The sequence below is a fragment of the Mya arenaria genome, chromosome 5 (assembly GCF_026914265.1).
Source record: "Mya arenaria isolate MELC-2E11 chromosome 5, ASM2691426v1".
NCBI lineage: Eukaryota > Metazoa > Mollusca > Bivalvia > Myida > Myidae > Mya > Mya arenaria.
Genome location: NC_069126.1, coordinates 11864913 through 11888073, shown reverse-complemented (window position 1 = coordinate 11888073; position 23161 = coordinate 11864913). Strand labels below are relative to the sequence as shown.

The window sequence follows — 23161 nt, the reverse complement described above, 5'->3', positions numbered from 1 at the left end:
AAATACGGATTCGATTGATGTAGTATGGGCATACAGATTCCAAAATATTCGTCATGACAACAATTGCTGGTTATGTCGATTTGAACCGTCACCTACTTCCGTGCCTTTTGTTTTAGATGACACGTCCGAAGTTTCAGAAAGGACATGGGAAACTATTTACAATATTAAAGGCGAGAACTATATACCTTTGCCATTTGTTAATATATGAGTTTATAAACTAACACCTTGTTGTGTTTTTTTTATTATATATATGCTTATTTTCAAGTTAGATTTACTAATTATGTATATGTATTCTTTATATTATTGTATGTATAGTGCAGTTTTACAACTTGTAGGCATTGTACGTATCGATCTTGCTTATTCGGAGACCTATGAAGCCATAACCACAGACGAACCTTTTTATCGAATAACCCAGAGAGAGTTTATTCAACAACGTGCCGGAGTTAACGGTATTGAAATGAAGGACGGTAAACGAGTAACATTTTCCGTAAGAGGTTACGACGTTGTTGGCGCATATGCAGAAGATAACGTCACCGTCTGGATCGACACTTCACCTCCAATCATTGAAAACCTTTGGCTTACAAGAGGGGATATTGTGAACATCAGTGTACATAACGCAACGGAGCTGGCTGATATGACGTAAGAAAAATACTAGTAATTAAAGCATTATTATTTCTGATTCTTAAATTTTAAAGAATGTCTGTCGTGTAATATATGTTTAAAGTAATACTTGTAACTACTTGATTCTTGATTTTGTTCCGGCCTTGTTTCATGTTCTTTCAAATTAGGATGTTGGCTTGAATAATTCTACTGGGTCAGTGTCGGAAGTTTTCATTGTGTTATTTAAAAGTATTACATCAATATACTGATATGGAGATTTAGTCGCCGGATCTGCAAATAAACGATTTCTCTGCATTTATTTTCAGGATCGAGTGGAATGCATTTGACGCACATAGCGGATTATACGAAATATCTTGGCGATTGTTTGACAACTTTAGTAATGCAGAAGTTTTACACGGTCATTCATACGAATCTCCCCAACATGAATCAAATGTATGTAATCAAACTGTAATATGTAACTTCTAAAACTATTTATCATATATTGGACAATACACCTTGAATTCGTCTTTTGTTTTCGCGAGTGTATTTGCTTTCATTAGTTATTAGAGACAATACTGAATTGCGAAAGAAATCTTTGAAATTAAAACATGAGGGAAGCATGCATGTTGAAAGTAACGATTTTCGTGACGTCACGACTACAGGCATGAACAAATTGCATTCAATAGATTTATACACGTGATGTTTTAAATTGATCTTGTAAAGATGTAAATCTGAAAAATGCATGTAAGTATAAAACATGAAATAAGGTTAATGTTCTGTTATTTCCATTGATTATGATTTGTAGACTACAGCATGCACTCGTTTCGTTCAATTATGTTGCGTGATTATTAAGGTTTTATTTCACTATCAATAACGATAAGTTATGTTTTCATCGTAAGTCCATTAAAAGTAAAATGACGTCTGTTTATTACCCTTTATAGACCCTGACGGAATGCGAACAAGAGTATTCGAACTATGCCAGAGGTCACAACTGTTACTGTTCCCCGTACCACGGTTGCTTCCACCAACACTTCCAAGTGATTCCTCGAGTAATAGATATTAAGACAGCCGGAGGTTCTACTCAACACATTGGTGGGATCGATGCAGAAAAATCAGAAGGAGTGCATGAAAGGGAATACTACATCGAAGTTACTGCCGTTAATAATGCCGGTTTGACTACAGTCCGGAGTCACAAGGTAGCACTTCCCCTTTGCTAAAAGAAATATACAGGTAAAAATGAATGAAATGTGCTTTGATGAACACTTGTGTTTGGGTTTGGTTAAATTATGTATTATAAGTCCAGCTGTATCGGAATAAACCTCGTTTGTAAAATAAAATAACATAACAATAATAGCATATACACATCCAAAATCATTTAGTAATGACCTATTTTATGACAAGGGAAGTAACTTTAGTTGTGTACAAAAACGGGTTGGACAGATACCACCATAACTCAACTGCTTTATCATATGTTATCCAAAAATCGATTAAGTAACAAAATCAAATAGCAAATACTGTCGTTGCAAATTCATTATTTGTATTCAATGTCCGGTGTAAATCTAAATTTTTGTTTTTTCGGAAAATTGAATGTTTAGTGAGGAAAGGTACATTCTTTGCTCATGTACCATCTGCTGGCGCATTTCGGAGCAAACTTCACGCAGCGGTAACTTCCCCTTAATGAGAGCCTCTCTCGGGCTCTGGTGTCAAACAAGAATTTCTCAAATGGGGGACGAAATTGAGAAACAGCGGGAAATGCATAAACTAATTGGAAAAACAATGTGGATTTTAGTGTGGTCATCTCGTCAAAATATGTTTTCTATGACCACTCGTAAAATAAAATACGATCTTACATTGAATCAATTAATAACCTTTATATATTTCGACGTTGAAACATTTTCTAAAATACATTAAGTTCTGAAAATTAACTCTCTGTCATTTTAACTTTGATAAGTGTGCCGAACCTTGTTTAACGCAGGTCGCTGATATTTCGCCGTGTGTATATAAACCTTTTGTTAACATTATTGATATTCTGCCCTATGTGTGCGCGTATATTATATTAACCTCAGGTCCTTTTAGAATTACCTTTGTGAATAGCAAATGTTTGTAATTAAAAATCATGACAACAAAAATCACCACAGATGTTGTTTTGCTGTTGTTAAATTTGAAATACATTTCTTTAAATCACCAGAACGCATGTTATAAAAAACTTTTTTTTTTTATTTTATTAGCAAATTTTATGATAATTGATGCCGGACATTTTTTAACAGATATCAATCGACGTCTCCCCTCCTAATGCGGGCTATGTACATGATGGTACTTTAGGTCTACCCGAGCTCGACTTTCAACAGTCGCTCACTCTAACAGCACACTGGGATGATTTTTTAGACAAAGAGAGCGGTATTAAGTTTTATATGTATAGTTTTGCGACAAGATGTTTGTCAGCTGACGAAATGCACTACGACAAGATTCACCCAGAGGTGATTTTTAACTACAAATTATATTTCACTTCATTTTGTAAAACATGTTTGTGTTATGTTTATTTCATCATAGCTAACCGAATATATTCATCATAAGAGGCCGGCTTTTATAATCAAAAACACAATATTTAACAACCTATCCTTTGTGTTAATTAGATTAGCTGATTAATTATATTCGTAAGACAAAATTAATAAAAAGCTTTCGAACTATAAAATGAAGGTTATTGTCATAATCTTGAGTTTCTTATTCAAAGAAATCTTATTTTTTGTTTTCGTTCTTCTTCACATGAAAAACAAAACAATACAAATTTACTGTGCAAACTAACTGTTATATTGTTAAAATTAAAAGGTTCTTAATATAGTTACAGATTGTCAAGACATATGAAACGACTGCAAGCACTGTTGTCCAATCCCAAGGGCAGTATTATACGACCGTCGTTGCATATAACCATGCGTTGGACCCGAGTGTTCCAGTGTGTTCAGATGGAGTGGTTATCGATAGCACTCCAATATTGATTTCAGAAGTTGTCATTAACGGTGGCATTGTTACCCCAAGAATTATCCGAGACATTGTTACAGATGAAGTATTTGTACTAAAAACACAAAGGGTGATTCAGGCGATTCAAAATCCGACAAGAGTGTGCCGGTAAAACATGTTATAACTTATTGATTACGAATACATAAGGATCTGCTTTACCTCTGTTTAGTATCATTCAAACAAGCTTTGGCGAATATATTAAGTCAACATTTTGAAGTATCGATACCTTGGTGAAGCACAGGTAGATCCCTTTATTACATCCTTTTTAAGTTTCACCCTACATGTTTTACTGAATGATTACATACACAAGATATCAAGCGTATAGTGATAATTTTAATCGTCAACAGGAATAATTCATGTTTGAAATTTATACGTCTGAGCTGCATAACATAACAGTTTATACATATAGTAATTCTTTATATATTTTATTGTTGTTCAAGCAGACAAAAGGCGTTCGATGTTTCAACTTCAGACATCCAACTTATTCCGAGGCTACGGAACAGTTCAGTTGATTCAAACGTTTGTGAAAGTATAAACAGTGTTTCAAGAGACATTGTTACGTTTATCCGCTCCGATTCTCATGTAAGTCCAGGTTTATTGTTTTAAGATTCATGTGTAACTTTTGTTGTAAATTGTTTTTTTAGAGTTATTGATTTGTTTATATCTTTTCTTATCTTTTCTAGCTTGAAATTTCTTGGAATTTCACTGAAGGTCCTAGTGGTGTATACAGTTTTGATATTGGACTATCGTCTGACAATACACATACTCCAGATATTATGAGTTTTCAGAGTTCAATGCATCACAGTTTTATGCGTTTAGTTCATCCCGGTATTTGGGATGGACAAGAGTTCTTTATACTTCTGAAAGTAACATCGAAAGCAGGTGTTGTTGATACAACGGTAATAACCTTATTACTTAATTAGATGTAAACACAGCTACACATCTTTCTATTAGATGCTAAGTTTTAAAACATCATGGCGAAATGTGTACAGTCTTGAAGCAATAACATTTCTTGGAAATAGTATTTTTCATACTGATATTGATTATTTTCTCTTAATTTGCGCAAAAGGCTGTCGGACCGGTCATGGTTGTGATGTCCAAACCAGAGTTTGTAGGCTCCATACACATAAACATTGAAGGGAATTTCTTGGTTGCTAGTTGGGGATCTGATGACTTCGTTGATCATGGGGAATCCGGAGATTTGAAATTTGAGTTTGCACTGGGTATGTGTTTAAACAATATTAAGCCGGAACATAAAATCTATTTATTTGTCATGTGCATGTGCGAGTAGTTAAAAAACATTTCGGTTGTATCGGTTCTATTTCGTTTTGAACATGTATGAGCAGAAGGTTCATATTTTGAATTAATCGATTATTGTTGCAGGATCATCAAGGTTTACATCAAATGTCTTACCGTTTTCTGCACAAAGAAGTGGCGGGAGTTGTAACATTAATGATACGACAAGTTGTACAGCAGTCGATATGCGTAATCTGAAATGGGTCTTACACGAGAGTACAGACTATTATGGAACAGTCAAAGCTACTGATCTACTTGGATTGTTTGTCGTTGCATCTTCAGAAAAATACACCAATAACTACAACGTGCCTTCTTCTGGAGTAGTTTATGACATCGACACAGCTGATGATCGCCCGGTATGCACCTGTACATCGATTAGACTTTATGTTTAGCATTTTTTTTCTTGCGGCTTTCAGCGGTTAAAGTGATACATGTACATACTGACACGTCGCATGAGCAATCTAAATTGATAGCACTGTACTACAGTCACAACCAGTATCATTAGAGCATGCCTTAAAGCACTTTGAACATTTAAGCACGTTTCGATATGATGTGTTGTCTCAATGTTTGTCATTGAGACTTTATTATTTAGCTAATTATAAGTGCGCAATTGTCTCATCAATGTCAGTTTACAATTATCATAATCAGTGTAAATATTCGCTATGTTGATACTTGCGCTACATTAAATCACAATTTAAGAACGTGTTGCCGTTTAAAGGCTTGTAAATTTGAAGGTCAGTAAATTTACTGTTTTGGTATTTCCGAATTTTCTTTTAAAATTTGCTTGTTAACTTACATGACACGCTATCATCTAAATACAATCATTGAATGTTAGGACAAATGGCTTTACATTTTTCAGTTTGTTGACATTGATGACATTGACTTTCAAAGCAAAACAGATGTACTCGCTTCAAGATGGAATGGCTTTTATCATCCTCATTCTAGTGTTCAATTCAGAATATGTATACACGACCAAAATGGCATAAACATTGTTTGTGAAACAGCTACTTCTGATGACCATCACACTTTTAATGGGATCCGTCTTCAGAGCTATGAGGTAATGATAAATTCAGTGTGTAAGTCAATGATAACTTAATTTATATTGCAATATTGGTTCGGTATCGCCCGTAAAGCAGCATGACAGGAACATAGGGATAGCATGTCCGTAGTCGTCACCTGTGTCGTTTTCTGCGTTGTCGGTCTCACAATTTTTACAACAATGAATAGTTTGTGAACGACCTGGTTATATTTTATTTTTATAATCTTGGTATGCACAGTTGCCATAGGTTGTAAATAACGCTTCTGATTTTGGAGCAGTATGGTCATTGTCAAGGTCATAGTGACCTTCAAAAGAAAAAGATGCAGATACCTTTTATCAAAAGACATATTTTTGTAAAGTGTTTCTCAAACTAAGCCTTTCGTTTTAGTTGTTATGCTTATTAACGTAGTGTATGTAAAGAATAAAAACATTTTAGAAATATTACCAAGAGGTAACTGCAATAAGCATTGCGGGTAATGTTAGTGCGTCATCCGACGGTGTGATTGTAGTCATTCCTGAAGAAGAGCACATATTTGAGATATTTGATGGCTTAAGATGCAACAACACAGGTACAAAAGGTAACTATCTATTTATTTGAAGTTAGAAGGCGATAAATTATTTTTACCAAAACAATATTTTAAAATAGTCAATTAACAAATATAATATCATCGTAGTTTATTCTTCGTTTAATATTTACCTGTTTAATATACTTATTTAATGTATATTCCAGAGTTCTACATAGTGTCTCACTACAAGCAGGTACAAAGATACTTCCATATAATAATCGAAATTATTTTGTTCAAGTTATTACAGTGTCTTAACAATATTTATGTTTATTCTCAATTTTAACACATGTCTATCAAAATAAAGCTTTTCAATTTGCTAGATAACGTTAATCAGGCATTATACATCAGCAAAATATAGATAAGAGATTCAATTTTTGATGTTTAAGAAACTTGTTTTCTGTTGCAGGTTGACATCTTTAATTGTACGGAAGATATCGATTACCAGTATCAGACATCGTCTCTTAATGCTTACTGGCGGTTGCCCGAAGATAAGATGCACTTTATGCAGACCATATTTTGGCGGGTAGAAAAGAGAGCTCCCGTAGTAGGTATGTGGATTGTCACCTTAAGACAACAGCGCTATTTAAAACGTCCGTGTTGATGTTCAAATTATTTCATTTAACCCATTTCTGTAAGATGTGCATGTTTTAATGAAATATGATTTCAGATATGTGGACGCCTTTGTCAGAATATCAGACTTTACGGAACAGAGACGTTTTACACATTACTGGACTGTATCTTATCCCTGGACGGAAGTATCGTATATCTGTGAAGGCCTGTGCTCAGCAATTCTGCTTCAAATCCATGTCTAGTGACGGTGTCTTCATTATTCCAAATCCGCCTATAACTGGTTCTCTTTCTGTAAATTACGATATGGGAGTTAACAAGGTAATAACTTATCAATAGTGTTCCAATGTCATATATAATTCAATGTATTTGGCATTAAATGTATCTTCATAAGATCTAGAAGCAACTATTACAATTGTTCTATCAATGATAAGGGTGGAGGGCAAAAACTCTGGACTGAAATGCATTTAAAATTGGCAAAGCATTATGTTTGCTTGATAATAGTTATATAAGTTTACAGATAGCAGTTACCATGGATAGATTTAAGGACAGTGACATTGAGGATATGAACGAAGCTCTGACAGTCATCCAGCGGTATGAATACGCCTTTACAGATGGAAAGCCTGACTCTGAATTGCTCAACAAATGGGATATCATCGGCTTTACATCGGGATCTGAGACAGCGGTATAGAGTGTATAAATATTATGTAAATTTTTACTTAGCCGATAGAAGTAACTGTTGTGGTACAGTTTTGATACGCGACAACGCATCGACACCTTAACTATTATTAAGCAGTGACAAATATATCTAACAAGGATGAAAATAGGTGATGTTTATCTTTTTAGATTCAGTTTGAGATTATTCCCCTACAAAAGATAAGATTTATGAAATGTTGGAAACTAGCGATCCGAGGATTTACAAAGGCGGGAACATATTCTATTATATCATCCGAAATACGGAACTGTTCCAATTTACAAGAAGTAAAGCCAAGCAGTGTCATTGATGCAGTCGGTAAAACCATTGGAAAGCAAGGTGTGATTACAGTTAGAAACAAAAAGATAATTGCATTTATACAATCACTAATGTTGTTATTGTTAAATACAGTTTGGCCTAAACCTTAGCCTATATTGGGTAAAATTCGTTTGATATTACTTTGTTATATGACGTTGTTTTTTAATATTCAGTTTAGTATAAGTTGTTCAATTAGAAGGTATTTATCTTATTGCGGATATTTGCTTTAAAATCTTAAAAATAAATGCTGGCTTTCGTTGGTGTCAATGTTGTAGGTAATCATAATTAGAAAATTAAATGAAATATGTTTTATTGATTTTACAGATGGACACGCGATTGGTGGAGAAATATTCTTAGAACAAAATCTTGATTGGAATGAATACGACGAAGACTACACTTCTTACACAAATGTCATATCGGCCGTCTGGCCAAAATTAAGGTAACACATAGGTAAACGGTAATGTCATCACTGCTTTGTAAAGCTGTTTGAATGCCTGTGCGGTCTTTTTGCTGATGGGTTTGTATGTTATGTGTGTCTCCTACAATGTCTTTTGAGGCCGAAACTTCTTCCTCTTAACAAGGTTTATAGGTGGCGTATTGAATACTGGACGTGTCTGTCCGTGTAATTGTGGTTGCATCATTGTATTAACATGTGCGCGTTAACCCATTACGTACGCCAGCGCTTCTTGTAGGCTTCTATTTCTTAGACTTTTAAGTTTTGTGAAATTAGACAGAATGTCCATTTTCCTCTATTTTCTCTACACATGACCAATGTAAATCAATGAAGTTATCAATGCAATGTATACGATGGAGCACACAGCAAAACGTTCATTTATTTAATCTTTCCACTCTCCTGTCGTTTCAGATATAAACATTATAACTGGGCAGTTATTTCAATTAGCAACGAGGATCCTACGATTTTCTACGGCACAAATGACAATGTTGGCCTCCGTTATCCATGCACGCATCCAGAAACGATTGCTTGTGGGGAAACAGGTAAGTCTTTTATATGGTTAAATAGTATATTTTACGATAGAAACTCATGCATGTTCATGTTCCTTTGTTGATTTTAAGGCAAGTTGTAAAGTACATTTCTGCAGTATTATCTTTGTTGTAAAACGAGTTTCCTCATATTCATTTGTACGCTATTCATTTTGTAGATGGAGAATATATGAATGCAAAATTTGATACTGGAGTCTTAAAACATGGCAGACGATACATAGTGTGCATCCACGCCAATGAGACCTACCTATATCATGAGAAGTGGACACAACATCTTAATGAGTTCATGGAATGCACTGACGGTGTTACAGTGGATATAACCCCACCCATTGCTGGGAAGGTTTGGATTGGCCAGGACATGAATCACTTCTATCAGGCATGTAATGTTTTTTGTTTGTACATTGGTTTCCATTGTGAAGGTGCAAACAGGTTCATTGGACTGTTGTTCCGTTGTTGCATAATTTAAACGAGTTTCTGCTTAACTATTGTGTTATTTAGTTAAATAAATTCCTTTGTGGTTTGTAAGTGTGACATTCTTAAATATTCGACCGAAAACTAAAACGTCTTTTAAATAGTGTCTTTTCTTTCACACAACAATGCTAACAAATATGACTGAAACAATGATTTATAATAATGATATGAGACAAACAAGCTGACGATGTGTTTCGAGTACGTATCATAATTTTAAACATTTAGATATCAACATCCGATATACTTGTGATGTGGGATTCATTCTCTGATATAGAGGAACACCGATACCATGTACACGAAAGTGGAATTTCATACTACGCAATATGCATAGGTATGTACTTTACAGATATCTGGAACCTGTGTTTAACTGAAGGTGTTAAGTAAAACATTTCTTTAAACGATTAATTAGTATGACTTTCTGAATATTGCTTTGTTCTACATGTTGATATACCATAGGTTTTATAACATGTAATGCATATGAAAGTATATCATTCAATATGCAGTATTATGCTTGCAAACAGGTTCATCACCAGGTGGAAACGATGTTATTAATTTTGTGAATGTTGGATTGGTGAACCATAAAGTGTTCCATAACCTTTATCTCCAAAACGGATTGTCCTACTATGCTACAGTGAAAGGTAAGATAACTCGTACTGATGTGTTATGTCGTATCGGAATATGCTTTGAATGATACGTTTATCAACAATTGTTTTGATTGTTTAGTTTTGATAATAAATAATACACCTCTTTAGGATACGACCACGTTGGACTGTCAACCAGTGAGGTGTCACATTCTGTAGTTGTTGACTTTACACCCCCGAAAGTAACTGGGAAATCCATCGTGATACCCAGCAGGCATATATTGAATGCAACGTCGATATCGGCTTGGTATGCAACACTTTTTAGCTACGAAGAATTTTCGTTTCATCATATACGTGGTACATTTGGACAGAGCTATATCTAATAAAGCGACAATATAAGTACAAATCATATATATTCAACCCTTTTTAGCTTCATGATCAATGGGCAGCATAGTTGGAAGTTTATTGTGTTAAGTTGCACAACTATTGTCACTCGTCAAAGGTGAATCGTTGACACCGTTGTGTATTTCCAGCTGGAAAAACGTGTTTGAGGACACAGAGAGTGGAATCAACAGATACGAATGGTCTGTTGGTACCAGCCATGGGTATGAAAATATACTCGAGTATACAAGAGCTAACGGAGATTGTGCCGAGTCTGAGCTGCATCCATCACGGACAATAAAAGATGGTCACTCGTACTTTGTAACAGTAAAGGTAGTGCTATTCATTAATATTAATGTTTGTGTTATAGTTACATGCTGTTGGTGTTGTTGTTTTAAATTTTGATTAAAATCCGGTCGATTTCGATACATATACTAAGAATACATCCAGACATACGAATGGTTTTTAAGAATACATTGTGTTTGTCAATATGACCAAGCATTCAAAGCATCACAATATCCATTTGAAGACCATACTGATCGTTTACTGATGTTAACAATTTAAAAGTACTTTGTATCGTATACATACTTCAGGCCTATAACAACGCCGGACTTTTTTCCATTGATACGTCATGGGCTTTTGTTGTTGATACAACGCCACCCGACTCTGGTTTAGTTTACGACGGTCCAAATGACGGCACAAATACGGATATTGATTACATGACATCAACAAATACAGTTCATGCTTACTGGACTCATTTTATTGATGCACACACTCCAGTTCTTGAATACTTTGTAAGCGTTGGAACTTGTAAGGAATGTGACGATGTCCTGACAGAACAATCCGTTTGGATTAAGAATGGTAAACAATCCTAATTATGGTTTAAACCAATTGTAAATGTTTGGTGTTTGATAACGGTCATATTAATGTTTACTCACAGATATGTTCTATAAGCAGAACAATACATTATGCCCAGCATGGGATGAAATTATACACAAAAGTTTATTATGTAGCTGGTTTATTATTAAGATTTATCGATTAAAAAATGAATTGCATCATAATTAGTTCAAATCAAAGCCCGTTTTTGCCTTACCTGAAAATATATTATGTTTATGTTCATGATCTTAGAGCTTAAACTGTCGTTCATGTCCCCTTTGTATGTGTTTATGTATGCACTATCTATGAAACTGTAGCCATTAAACAACTTAGTTTGTTTTTAGCTTGTTTCTCCTTTAGCATTTTGTGTATAATTTTCCGATTATGTTTCAAGAAAAGTTTAATAAACATCAATGTTTCAGAAATTGAGATCGATGGTTTGGCGCTAATGGAAGGCCGTGTTTACTACACAAGCGTGAAGGCATGCAACACGGCTATGCTTTGTTCAAGAGCGTCTTCGGACGGTTTTCTAATTGACAAATCGCCACCAACTAGAGGAACAGTTATTGATGGCCTCAGTGGAAGTGATCATGAATATCAGGCTTCAAGGTTTTGAAAGGCTTTATTTGGAAATACATAAAGCTTTTTTTTTATTTAGAATTAAAATCAGAAAGGTGTTCATTAACAAATCGATAATGTTTAGCATTAAACTTTAGCTTCCGTAAGGATTCCCATTTCATTTAATATGGTTTCTTTGGGCAGTTTATATAATGCATATTTCAAAATGATTTTTAGCCAGATTTTTATCGATAAATTACGGGTTATAGAATGGCAAAAACCGGGCTGGCGGGTTGGAAATCGGGCGTTAACAATTCTGCGTTAAACTTAACATTTTATGTTATAAAATCAAGATCCAATGGGTATTAAACTTAGTCAGACTCTATGTCGGCATGTTATCTTAATGAAACATGATCGAAATGCGTGTCTGTAATATATCTTGCATATTTTTTAATATGGGTCAACTCGGGTCAAAATCTAGGTCAAATCTAAGGAAAATATTTCCACGTCATAAATTCAAGATTTTTTTTTCATATCTTGATGAGACTTGGTCAGAATATTTGTCTGCATGAAATCTTGCTTTTATTTTATATCGGTGATCCCGGGTCAATGTATTGGTCACTTGTTATTATGTATTTTGTAATGCACAAAGTATCGAACAATTCTCAAACTAATTTTTATGCATCATTCCGTATGGTTTCTTTACAGAACTCATGTTGGCTGTAAATGGTTTGGCTTTTCGGATCCTCAGTCTGGATTGAGTCACTACGTTTGGAGACTTGGGACATTGAAAGGTGGAGACGATATAGTATCGGCAACAAATGTACACAACCATGAAATCGCGTACATTGTAGATGTTCAATCTCACTCTGGGGCCCTTCTCCCTGTGGGAAGACTTATTTATTGCACCGTTCGGGCATATAATAAAGCGGGTAAAGAAACTCTAAATATTAATGTAAATAATCAAAAATAAACACCTTAAAATAAATCATTACACATGTTAAGATATGTATTCAAGAATTCAAGAAGACATAACCTAGATATAAATACAAATTACATTTTATTTAGAAGTTAATGTGTTATATCTAAACACGCCGACATGAATAAATATGGTTTTGGTAACAGACGTGGTAGTCATTTGGTGATGTGTTCTTCGATTATGTAGGATTTTTCTCTGAAGTGTCTTCCAACGGATTTGTTGTTGACACAAGCCCGCCGACGATTGTCAAAGAGTTAGCATTGTCTCCATTTGGGAGGAGTAACAGCTATGACAGAACAACACTATTACGGTCGTCTTTAACAGTCTATTGGGATACCTCAGATTCAGATTCAGGAATTTCCGCCCAGTATTTATCTGTATCATCGCACATGGGAGGCGACTTCAACCTATCAACTGTAAAGGTATCGTGAATTTTCTAATAAGGTCTGATTGATATGTAAGAGCAATGACATAAAGATTTTAAAAAATACACTTATCTTATTTGATAATTAGTTTCTGACGGCACCTCATCAACGGTTTTAAAGAGACATATCATGTGGTGATACCTGTTTAATTTCTTTTGAATTGCAAAAACGTTAACTTTACAAATAACTCAAATTAACCTTTACATCTTTTCAAGTAAACTTATTAATGATATTTATTATTTTTTAAAATAATAAATTTACTTCTTTTTAGAAAATTTACACTGTATTTATGTCAGATTGATGCTGTCGCAACCGATTATACTCTGTTGGAATTGGACCTCCATGACGGAAGCTATTACGACATAAAGCTGACTGTGTGCAACGGTGCCAAACTGTGCACACAATCTTTGTATGAAAATCTATTGGTCGACAGCACTCCTCCAACCATGGGTATTGTTCCCTTTTTGTAGGAAATTAATTCTTTATCTTTATCAAAAACAAGTGCCGAATTAAACTCATAACTATATATCTCTAGCGCCATTTGTGTTATAGGTACCTTTGCTATAAACACAGACCATGCATCTGAGTTAGGAAGGCAGCCTTCAAACTGGATGAAATGGAATCCAATTATCTTGCATATTTCTTGGTTGGGGTTTGAGGATATTCATAGTGGAATTGACACGTATATTATAAACGTTGGAACAAGATATATGGCGAACGATCTAAACAAGGTATGTATTCAATACAATAACAATAATAGAAAAATAATAATAATGATAATAACAATAATAATTATAATATAAGTACTAATAAAAATACTACTACTACTACTACTACTACTACTACTACTACTACTACTACTACTACTACGAATAATAATAATAATAATAATAATAATAATAATAATAATAATAATAATAATAATAATAATTAAAACATAATAAATACTTACAATAATAAAAGTTCGGAAAATAATTGAATAATAATAATAATTGTATAATGATTAAAATAATAATAATAATAATAATAATAATAATAATAATAATAATAATAATAATAATAATGATAATAATAATATAAATAGTTATAATAACAAAAATAAAAATATACTGACAATCATAATAATAATAATATTTATAAAAATAAAAATATTAATAATAATAATAATAATAGTAATATTAATAATATTATTAATTATATTGGTTATAAGACACTGTTATAATACAAATAATAGTAATAGTGATAATTATATCATAACTACAATAGCAGAAATAAAAATACACAGATATGCAAACTTACATACAAGATCCACCATTCTGTTTTTGTTTGCCGTGATAATAAACACATATAATGTTTTGTTTATCTGTGTAAGTATAAATTCTATAAAAAAAACTTGCTGTGTTTTTCTCACTATTTGCAGGAAAGCGATAGTTTAGTAAAGGTAAAACATGTCAATATTGGATTTGATCATCAGGAAGGATTCGTTCAAACCTATTCAGTACGAACAAAATCCCTGTCCAACAGAAAGAGCGTATATGTCAGCGTTTATGCGATAAACAAGGTAATATATAAAAAAATTGTTTGAACTATGATATTTAGTTTCATTGTATGAACATAACACACATATGTCTTTAACACTGTTTGTGTCGCTTTAGAAAACTTTCTGAACTATGTGGGGTTTTCCTGTTCTAAATGTTAGTTCTCCCCCAACAGGTAGGACTACACAGCCCAATATTACACGCACAGTTTAATCTTTTATTTGGCGGAATACTTTCCATGGTAAGGCGTTGTGAAGCTGAAACCTGTCTCGGACATTGCGTGTGCGCTCCTGTACCAGCCAGATGTTATTACACTAGTAATTCTTGTATATCTGGCAATGTAGGTAAGCATGCAACCAAATATATTGACAATGAGGCTGATAACGACAAAAGAAAGTGAACACTGCCTTTATATTTACATTCCTCGTTCAGGATAGGATTTATCGTTAATTAAGCATATGAACGTTATCTCCAGTCCATCTGCATTATCTGTTCACGGTTATTAAATAAATTCTTATACATCTACTGTTCGAATTTTACTTTTTAAGGTTAGGATAACTTAATTTATATTTTTTCTAGACACAACATTAAATCAGGTTTAGGAAATATTTGGCAATATTAACGAAGGGAAATTTGCTGGTGACAATGAATTAACATGTAACCCGTTTATATCAAGAATATTCTCAGAATCATAAATTATCGAAAATGTATAATTGCTGTCATTTTTTAGGTGTGTATTCTTTTGGCTCGTATTGATACATATTGGCACACGCTTATGAAGTTTGAAATACTTAAACCAGTTGAAGCCCCAAGTGATTTGTTTTATTGACCATTCAGGGCTTTTATAATTAATATAAATTATAATAATAATTTGATAATTGCGCATTCATATATTAACTTCTTTCTTAATGATTAACTGCTGCACTCTTTAATGTAGTTTCCATCACATTCTTCACAATATCAGTGACAATGTCAAAGAGTAATCACTACAACCTTTTATTCATTGTAAATAGCCCGAAAAGATGTTTGGACAAGTGCGAAGTACTGTTTTGCTGACCATGAATGCTTTATCCCCAACCTTGTAAATACAGATATGCTGATGTATGTCTTGTCTCGTTAGGTTAGGCATTGTCTCCCAACAGGATCTGATTTACATTACTGGCTAAACATACACACAGAAGCAAACTTTTTAAGTACTGCATTGCCTCTGAGTAATGATAAAATCATTGTCAATAATATGATAATAATTTGTGTATTGTAGAAAACATAAATGCAGTATCGATAAGAGACCATCTCGACTTAGATTTTATTGAGAATCAAGAAGCAGTCCAATATTCACCATTCGATTCCTTCTTAGCCGCCGATTGGACTGTGGTCGACACTGGAAAATCAAACCCACTATGGTATTTAAGTGTTTTTATAGTATAATTAATTGCATGTTCTTTAACTAATCACGGGCCAGCTAAAACGTTTATGTAGTTCTTTCAACTGTTTTAGTGTCAACGTTTATAAATTACATGTATTTCAAAACTAGTTTAAATGTAGCTTTGATTCAAAAACAAGTGTAGACGTATATCTCAATCACTCCCTGACAGGTACGAATGGAGTGTTGGCGAATCAAAGTATGACACTCCTAAAGGAGTGTTTCATGAAATTACCGACAGAGTTTGGCACGACGCAGGTTCACATATGTCATGGGTGTATACGCTGCCACGAGGTAAATTTCCTGTTTATTTGACCCTGTCATTTGCCGTGCAGAAAATACATCTATTTACTTTATAAACACAGTAATCTCTAGAGGATTTGATTAAATGTGGTAACAAACTTAAGTCCCGTAAGAAAAGGTTACGTTTTTATGTGGCTTATTTTCTTTAACTTGTTAGTTTCTGTCTATTGGTATAATAAACAAATGTTATTTTACACAACTTCTGTCCTGATAACAAACATATTTTCTACGTCATTAAGCTCATCTACAAGCGGTTTGATTGTATGGTTCAAATAATCAATGTGTTTCTTTATCTTTATATCAAAGGTCATATTCTCCGAAGAAACTTTAAATATTCGTTCTTCATACGAGCTTGGTATGGCGATAACATATATGCAATTTTTAAAAGCAGCGGTGTAATTATTTTAACAAAACCACCACAAACGACAACCATTCGAGGTGTGAGTGTTAAAGAGGTTTTGTCCAACAGTCTTAAAGATGTTGATTATATTTCTGATACGAGCCATGTAATGGTAGACTGGGCTGGAAAATTCCTTGGTGACTCTATCAAGAAATTTCACCTTTATCTGAGTACACAACCTAACGGTATGTTGAATTTGCAGTCACTACAGACAACCAATGAATAAAATACAAAACGAATCCCTGGCAAAAAAACTCTAACACAATGCGCTGTAATTGACTGTTTATAGGAAAAATATATATTAACCTTTATTTTCATGGATATTATTGTTATATCGTCACATAGTCTCTCTTAATACTTGTATTGGTTTAAAAAAAAAACAATGAAGATACCTGTTAAACTTCAATTTGGGAATACTCGTAGAATTACAATAATTATTGATATATTCTTTGAATACATTTATTGTTAATTCGTTAAGTTGTTTCATGTGATATATTATATAAATTGATTGTTAAGCGTTTGCTTTAACGACCACCCATTGTATTAACAAAAAATAAGTGTCACACGGTGTGCAATTATATCGTGATGCATTTTAGGAAAAGATGTACATGTAATATCCACAAATATCAATGCATCGATGACAATATATGATATTACTGGAGCTAAGTATAAAGAAAATACGAGATATTTCTCAGTTGTGCAAGCGTTCAACCATGCTGGACTTCACACTACTCTCAGTTCTGATGGTTTTATGCTGGATACTGAAAAACCGGAAGGTGGCACGGTGAACGACGGCAAAGGTATCACTTTGCGTTTCAATCTGAACTCCACTGGAATTAGTTTGTTTTTTTGTTTTTTTTTTGAAGAAAAATACAAGTGCAAGACTAATGACTTTCATATGTGTATGATGCGTATTTTTATAGATATAAATCAGGAAATATACCGAATTATACTTATATTTAAAGGTTATGTTCTCAACATATGAACTCTGAAGGATTTCTACCGATATTCTGATAAAAGTGTTTTATTATGTTTATTTTATTTTATTTCAGTTTTACATGATGTCCAGTTTCTGAATTCATCGAACCAGCTTCCCTCGTTTTGGTATGGATTTAGTGATGCTATATCTGGAATAGACCATTATGAACACTGTGTTTCGTCTCTGAAATACAAGGGTCGATGTGACATACAGCCATTTATCAATGTTGGGTTATGGACCTATGTTGAGAGAAAATCGCACGAAGAATTTATCCAAGGTATGAATACATATATACATTTTTCTTCATTCATCGTTAACTAGGTTCGATTGCAAAATAAGAATGAAACATATGTCGATGGCGTGACCATCAATCTACATACCCGCGAAATCCATTTCTTGAGTTTGTTCTCTGTCATTGCAAATAAACAGCACGAAAGTTTTTCTCGAAATATGTCTAAACAAAACCGTAAAATACACATTGTTATTTCGTTATTTTGTTATTAAGTGTTTTCATAGTCTCCCTTTTCGAACATTTCAACTACTGTTATGTAATATACGAAACGTAAAACATGAATGTCACCAACCTTGCAATATCTATTAATGAACAAGTGTTTAAAATGTTTTTCAGGAGAATTATTGTTCAGTGAGGTTCGTGCTTACGACATGGCAGGACACATGTCCGATTTGATGGCGTCTGATGGTATTCTTATCGATAGAACGCCACCTCTTCGGGTTACTTACGTTTTATCCGACGAAAACCTTGTACGTAATGGATCGTTTGAATATGCTGCAAACAGCTCTCTGCAGTGCGAAGATTTGCCTAATTCATTTTGGAATGGACATAACTCCTGTCTTAAAGCTATAAAAGCCCACAACCTGCCTCATGGGAACTCTTACTTGCTACTGCAGGGAAGTGTCTCTCAAGAAATAATTGTTGAACATTCCGGGAAATTTAAATTACAGTTTTACACATCAAATATGCCAACGGAATTAGCGCAGATGTCAGTTCAAGATGGTTATGTCGTTGTCAACGAAACCAAACATGTATTTCTGATGCATAAAAAGCCATCCTTAACAGAAGCGGTAATTTGGCAAGAACACCACTATCTTTTAAACCTTCCTGTGGGGAAAACAACAGTAACGTTTGGAGCTGAAAATAAAGCCAGCTTTGGTATAGACGATATTAGTATTCGTTATTATTCCGGGAAAGCTTACCTGGAAAACAGCACCGATGTTAAACACCTGCAAGCTTTAACTATTCATGCTCACGACTGGTCATCTATTTATTCAGACTGGCACTTCGAAGATCCGGAAAGTGGAATTGTAGAATACTTCTGGGCGATTGGTAAATAACAAGTTAATAGGATATGCATATATGTAAAAAGTGGTAAAAACCTTGCAAATTTGCATGCACTAGATATTATTTTTGCGGATATGTATAATGTTGGTTGATATTGTTAAGTGATTTAATACAGTAAACTCTATAAAATAAAGTTGCAAAACAACGTACACAGATATGATTATTATTTTAAAATTGACCTGTATTTAAATTCATGTGCTTTAAGAAAAAAGCATGTATGCATTTTTTAAGATAAACTATGGCGGCATTTAGATATTGTGAGTATGTATTTAATGTATGATAGAAGTGTTATTTAGGGTCATTCGAAAATAATATACATGTGATATATTTAGTTACCTTTATTTTAAAGAACTACATTTCCCTAAATCTTCTCATGATAAATCAGGTACTGTTCGGGGCGGCACACAGCTACAAGAATACACCAGTGTTGGTAGAAATGAATTTGCGTCAAGCAATACAATTCAGTTACAACACAACACAGTTGTGTTTGTCAGCGTAATGGCAGTTAACGGGGCAGGATTAAGGACGGTGAGCTATTCCGAGCAGATTTATATAGATTTGACACCACCGGAGTTTGAATACGTTTACGATGGTGATAGTTCAGGTATGATACTCCAGTGTGACAGTACTGACATTATTCGTACATTTTATTGACATATGTATCGGTGCGCTTTGAACACTTTCCTTATCTTAAATTATCAATATGACTCATAAAAATATAGAATGATATAAGCAAAACAGACATACGACATACAAAACAACACAGACATACCACACACAATACAACACAGATATACGACACACAAAACAACACAGATATACGACACACAAATCAACACAGACATATAATACATGCATTAAGTATTGTGGAGGTTACCAACTTTAAACGAACAGTGAAACAGGAGCTCACACATGCCCCAACATTTTATTATAGGTGCAAATCCTAACATAAAAGTCCAAAGGAAATTTATTCGTTAACCAAATTTGTTACGAACAAAATCTTTTACTGTAACCATATTTTCTTCACATTTTGATTCAAAGTGGCAACCTCGTCTTATATTGATAGCGACTTTTTTAACTTAATTTAAATTAGATTAAAAATACGTCTGTTGTCTGGTCGCGTCGTTTGTTTCGAGTATGTTAGGTTTTGATCATGGGTTTTTGAACCAGCTAATCGTTAAATTTGCATGCTTGGCTTTACCCTGTAGTTGCCATGTACAACATAATTTACCTTCATATTTAGAAGCACATATTTTACTTTTGCAGATTTTGATATCCAATTTCAAACGTCACTCAACATCAGCATGGCCTGGTCAGTGAAGGATCCAGAATCGGGAATACAGGAATGCTCCTGGGCAATAGGTACATTTATACCTTTTATGTTTGTATCTAATTACATTGATTTACATAATATTATATATAAGTGATAACATAATAAAGTAGGTCGCATGTATGTTTATGCTTTTTAAGTGATCAAAACCGTTCCCAATAAGATGATGTACCCGTATATTCAGCGACTAAATACCAAAAACACTAAAGAGACATGATCAAATAAAAACATTTACTAAAGCGGGTAAGCTTGCAGTTGTTATGAAATATTGAACTACTGTGATCTGCCCTTATATTCCACTGAATTCCTCAAATAACTGTTCTTATTTGTTATTTTAATCAGTTCAATACTATTCCAGACAATACTTCTCATTCATTATCAAGTACACTAGGATTGCCGAAAACGTATGCTAAATTATCTTGAATTATCCTGTAAATATGATCACAATTTCGGGAAATTATTAAACAAGTTTCGAGCAAACCAGGCCCCAATATCACAAATATACTCAAGTCAAATCTCAATCTTAATCTCAACTCATTATACCCCATGATAGCATAGTATGAATAAACATGTATTCTCTCAATGTGTTGATAAAATTTATAAAAAGGTTTTGTCAATATTTCAAAGTATTTCAAAAGCAAACAATATACATGAGTAATTGCTAAAAAATAAACTGTACTCAAGTTCATTTTTGGCTGTATACTATTTTTCCTTTGAAATCTCACCCAAGGTTTTAACAAATGTATTCAATGATGAAATGTGATTTACAAACGTGTGAAAACATATATTTGAAAAAAACACACATAGAAAACAAACTTTTATCTCATGTGGTAAACCGAGAGCGAGGTTAACCGAGGGCCAGAATTCAACTTTTGTTTACAAAAAGTTAAGTGGATAAGGTGTAAATACGTAGTAAATGCATGTTTAATTATATCAAAGGCTTGTCACCAATGGATACATCGCTTCAAGATTATACACAGATAGCCATAACGGAGAAGGTCGCAAGTACAGTTCTTAGTTCAACACCGTATGATCGAATATTTTCGACCATGAGATGCACGAATGCAGCTGGTCGTACGGCTTCTATTTCTACAGATGGGTTGAAGGTTTTAAACATGTCGTTGGCAACAAATGACGTATACATCTCCTTAATGGCAATATCTGAGACACAATATCCGGCTATTGGAAAGTACCATGGCAACAGGACTAGAATCAAGTTTCAGTGGGCGGGTTTCAGACAAGATGAAGGAATAAATAATTATTTGGTGAGTTATTACAGAATGATATACTTTCTCATACCAGTAATATTTATATATTAATTTCAAACAGTTGATACATTCCAAAGAAATATTCCATGTGCTTGTGTGATCGTTGCTGTGCCCTGTTGTTGAAGCTTGTTTCAGAAAACAAATATTTCACGATGAAACTTCACTTCACTTACTTTTATGAATTATTAGATAAATCAGTACCAGTAGCATATTACTGATATATAATCCAAACACACTTTATTACATTGCTTTTTAATTAATGCTAAGTCAGTTTTAGGTCGATAAGCAAAAACCATAATTTCGCAATGCCTATCATAATATTACACACTTATCATAACATAAGCTCTTCTGGCTTTTCTTTTTTTTTAGATATCCCTAGTTGGTGTTGACACCTCGTTCTCTGAAACAGTCGTCGGTAGTACATCTGATGTAAACTTTGCTAGTTTTACCGGATTGAATCTTGAGGATGGCCAGTATGAAGTAACAGTTCAGGCCGTTAACGAAATCCACATGTATAGTGAAAAGAAAACCATTGGCTTCTATCTTCTTACATCTATCCCAACTATCACGGGTACGTTATGACATACAATTCGTTAATTAAAAAAAACTGTTTATATATTATTAATCGAAATGACAACGAAAATCAAACCGACAACATTCCCAGAAGTATGTCTATATTTCAGACGCATGAGCATACCCATGTTGTATAAGTCATAGGCTATAATCCCAAGTCGCGGACCCTGTTTATTATTAACTTATATAACCTTATAACTGAATTTGTTAGGTAAACTCAAATTGTATACCCTTACTTTGTTTATTTCAAGGAGGATCGGTCGTAACATCATGGGACTCGAACACTCTTAAAGCAAAGGCAGATTGGTCAAACGTATTCAATTCCACACATCCGCTGTATTACGAAGTGACCTTGCGTCAAGAGAATGGCAAAGGAGATTTGATACAGTGGCAGGAGACAACGAATACTGAGATAGAAGTTACGCTAGAAAAGGATGACATTTCTTCCTCGGGCAGTACGCTTAAATTCAGTATAAGGGCGATAAATCATGCTGGATATTTTGACACTTTGTACGCTGACCTTTTTGTTATTGTGTGATGATTTACCAATATTTATAACACATTTTGATTGTTGATAGTTACATTACGTATATCTGCTTTGTTTGATAAATCATGCTGG

At 33.8% G+C, this 23161-nt stretch overlaps 1 protein-coding gene across 1 annotated transcript; it reads left to right on the top strand.

Annotated features, from left to right (window-relative positions):
- The first annotated feature begins 358 nt into the window (after positions 1-358).
- On the top strand, positions 359-23144 carry LOC128235436 (uncharacterized). Its single transcript, XM_052950258.1, has 42 exons — positions 359-639; positions 927-1053; positions 1542-1796; positions 2868-3077; positions 3440-3723; positions 4056-4197; positions 4299-4514; positions 4685-4838; positions 4999-5267; positions 5771-5968; positions 6387-6528; positions 6681-6709; positions 6923-7064; positions 7184-7404; positions 7604-7768; positions 7930-8116; positions 8420-8534; positions 8961-9091; positions 9256-9473; positions 9794-9899; positions 10090-10206; positions 10321-10456; positions 10683-10863; positions 11124-11391; positions 11829-12015; positions 12673-12896; positions 13130-13365; positions 13665-13818; positions 13921-14099; positions 14789-14929; positions 15082-15250; positions 16168-16309; positions 16502-16623; positions 16939-17217; positions 17629-17832; positions 18085-18288; positions 18640-19356; positions 19757-19975; positions 20638-20733; positions 21641-21966; positions 22339-22540; positions 22794-23144. The coding sequence occupies exons 1-42, from the start codon at positions 458-460 to the stop codon at positions 23078-23080; spliced, it is 8283 nt and encodes a 2760-aa protein (XP_052806218.1). The 5' UTR covers positions 359-457; the 3' UTR covers positions 23081-23144.
- The last annotated feature ends 17 nt before the right edge of the window (positions 23145-23161 follow it).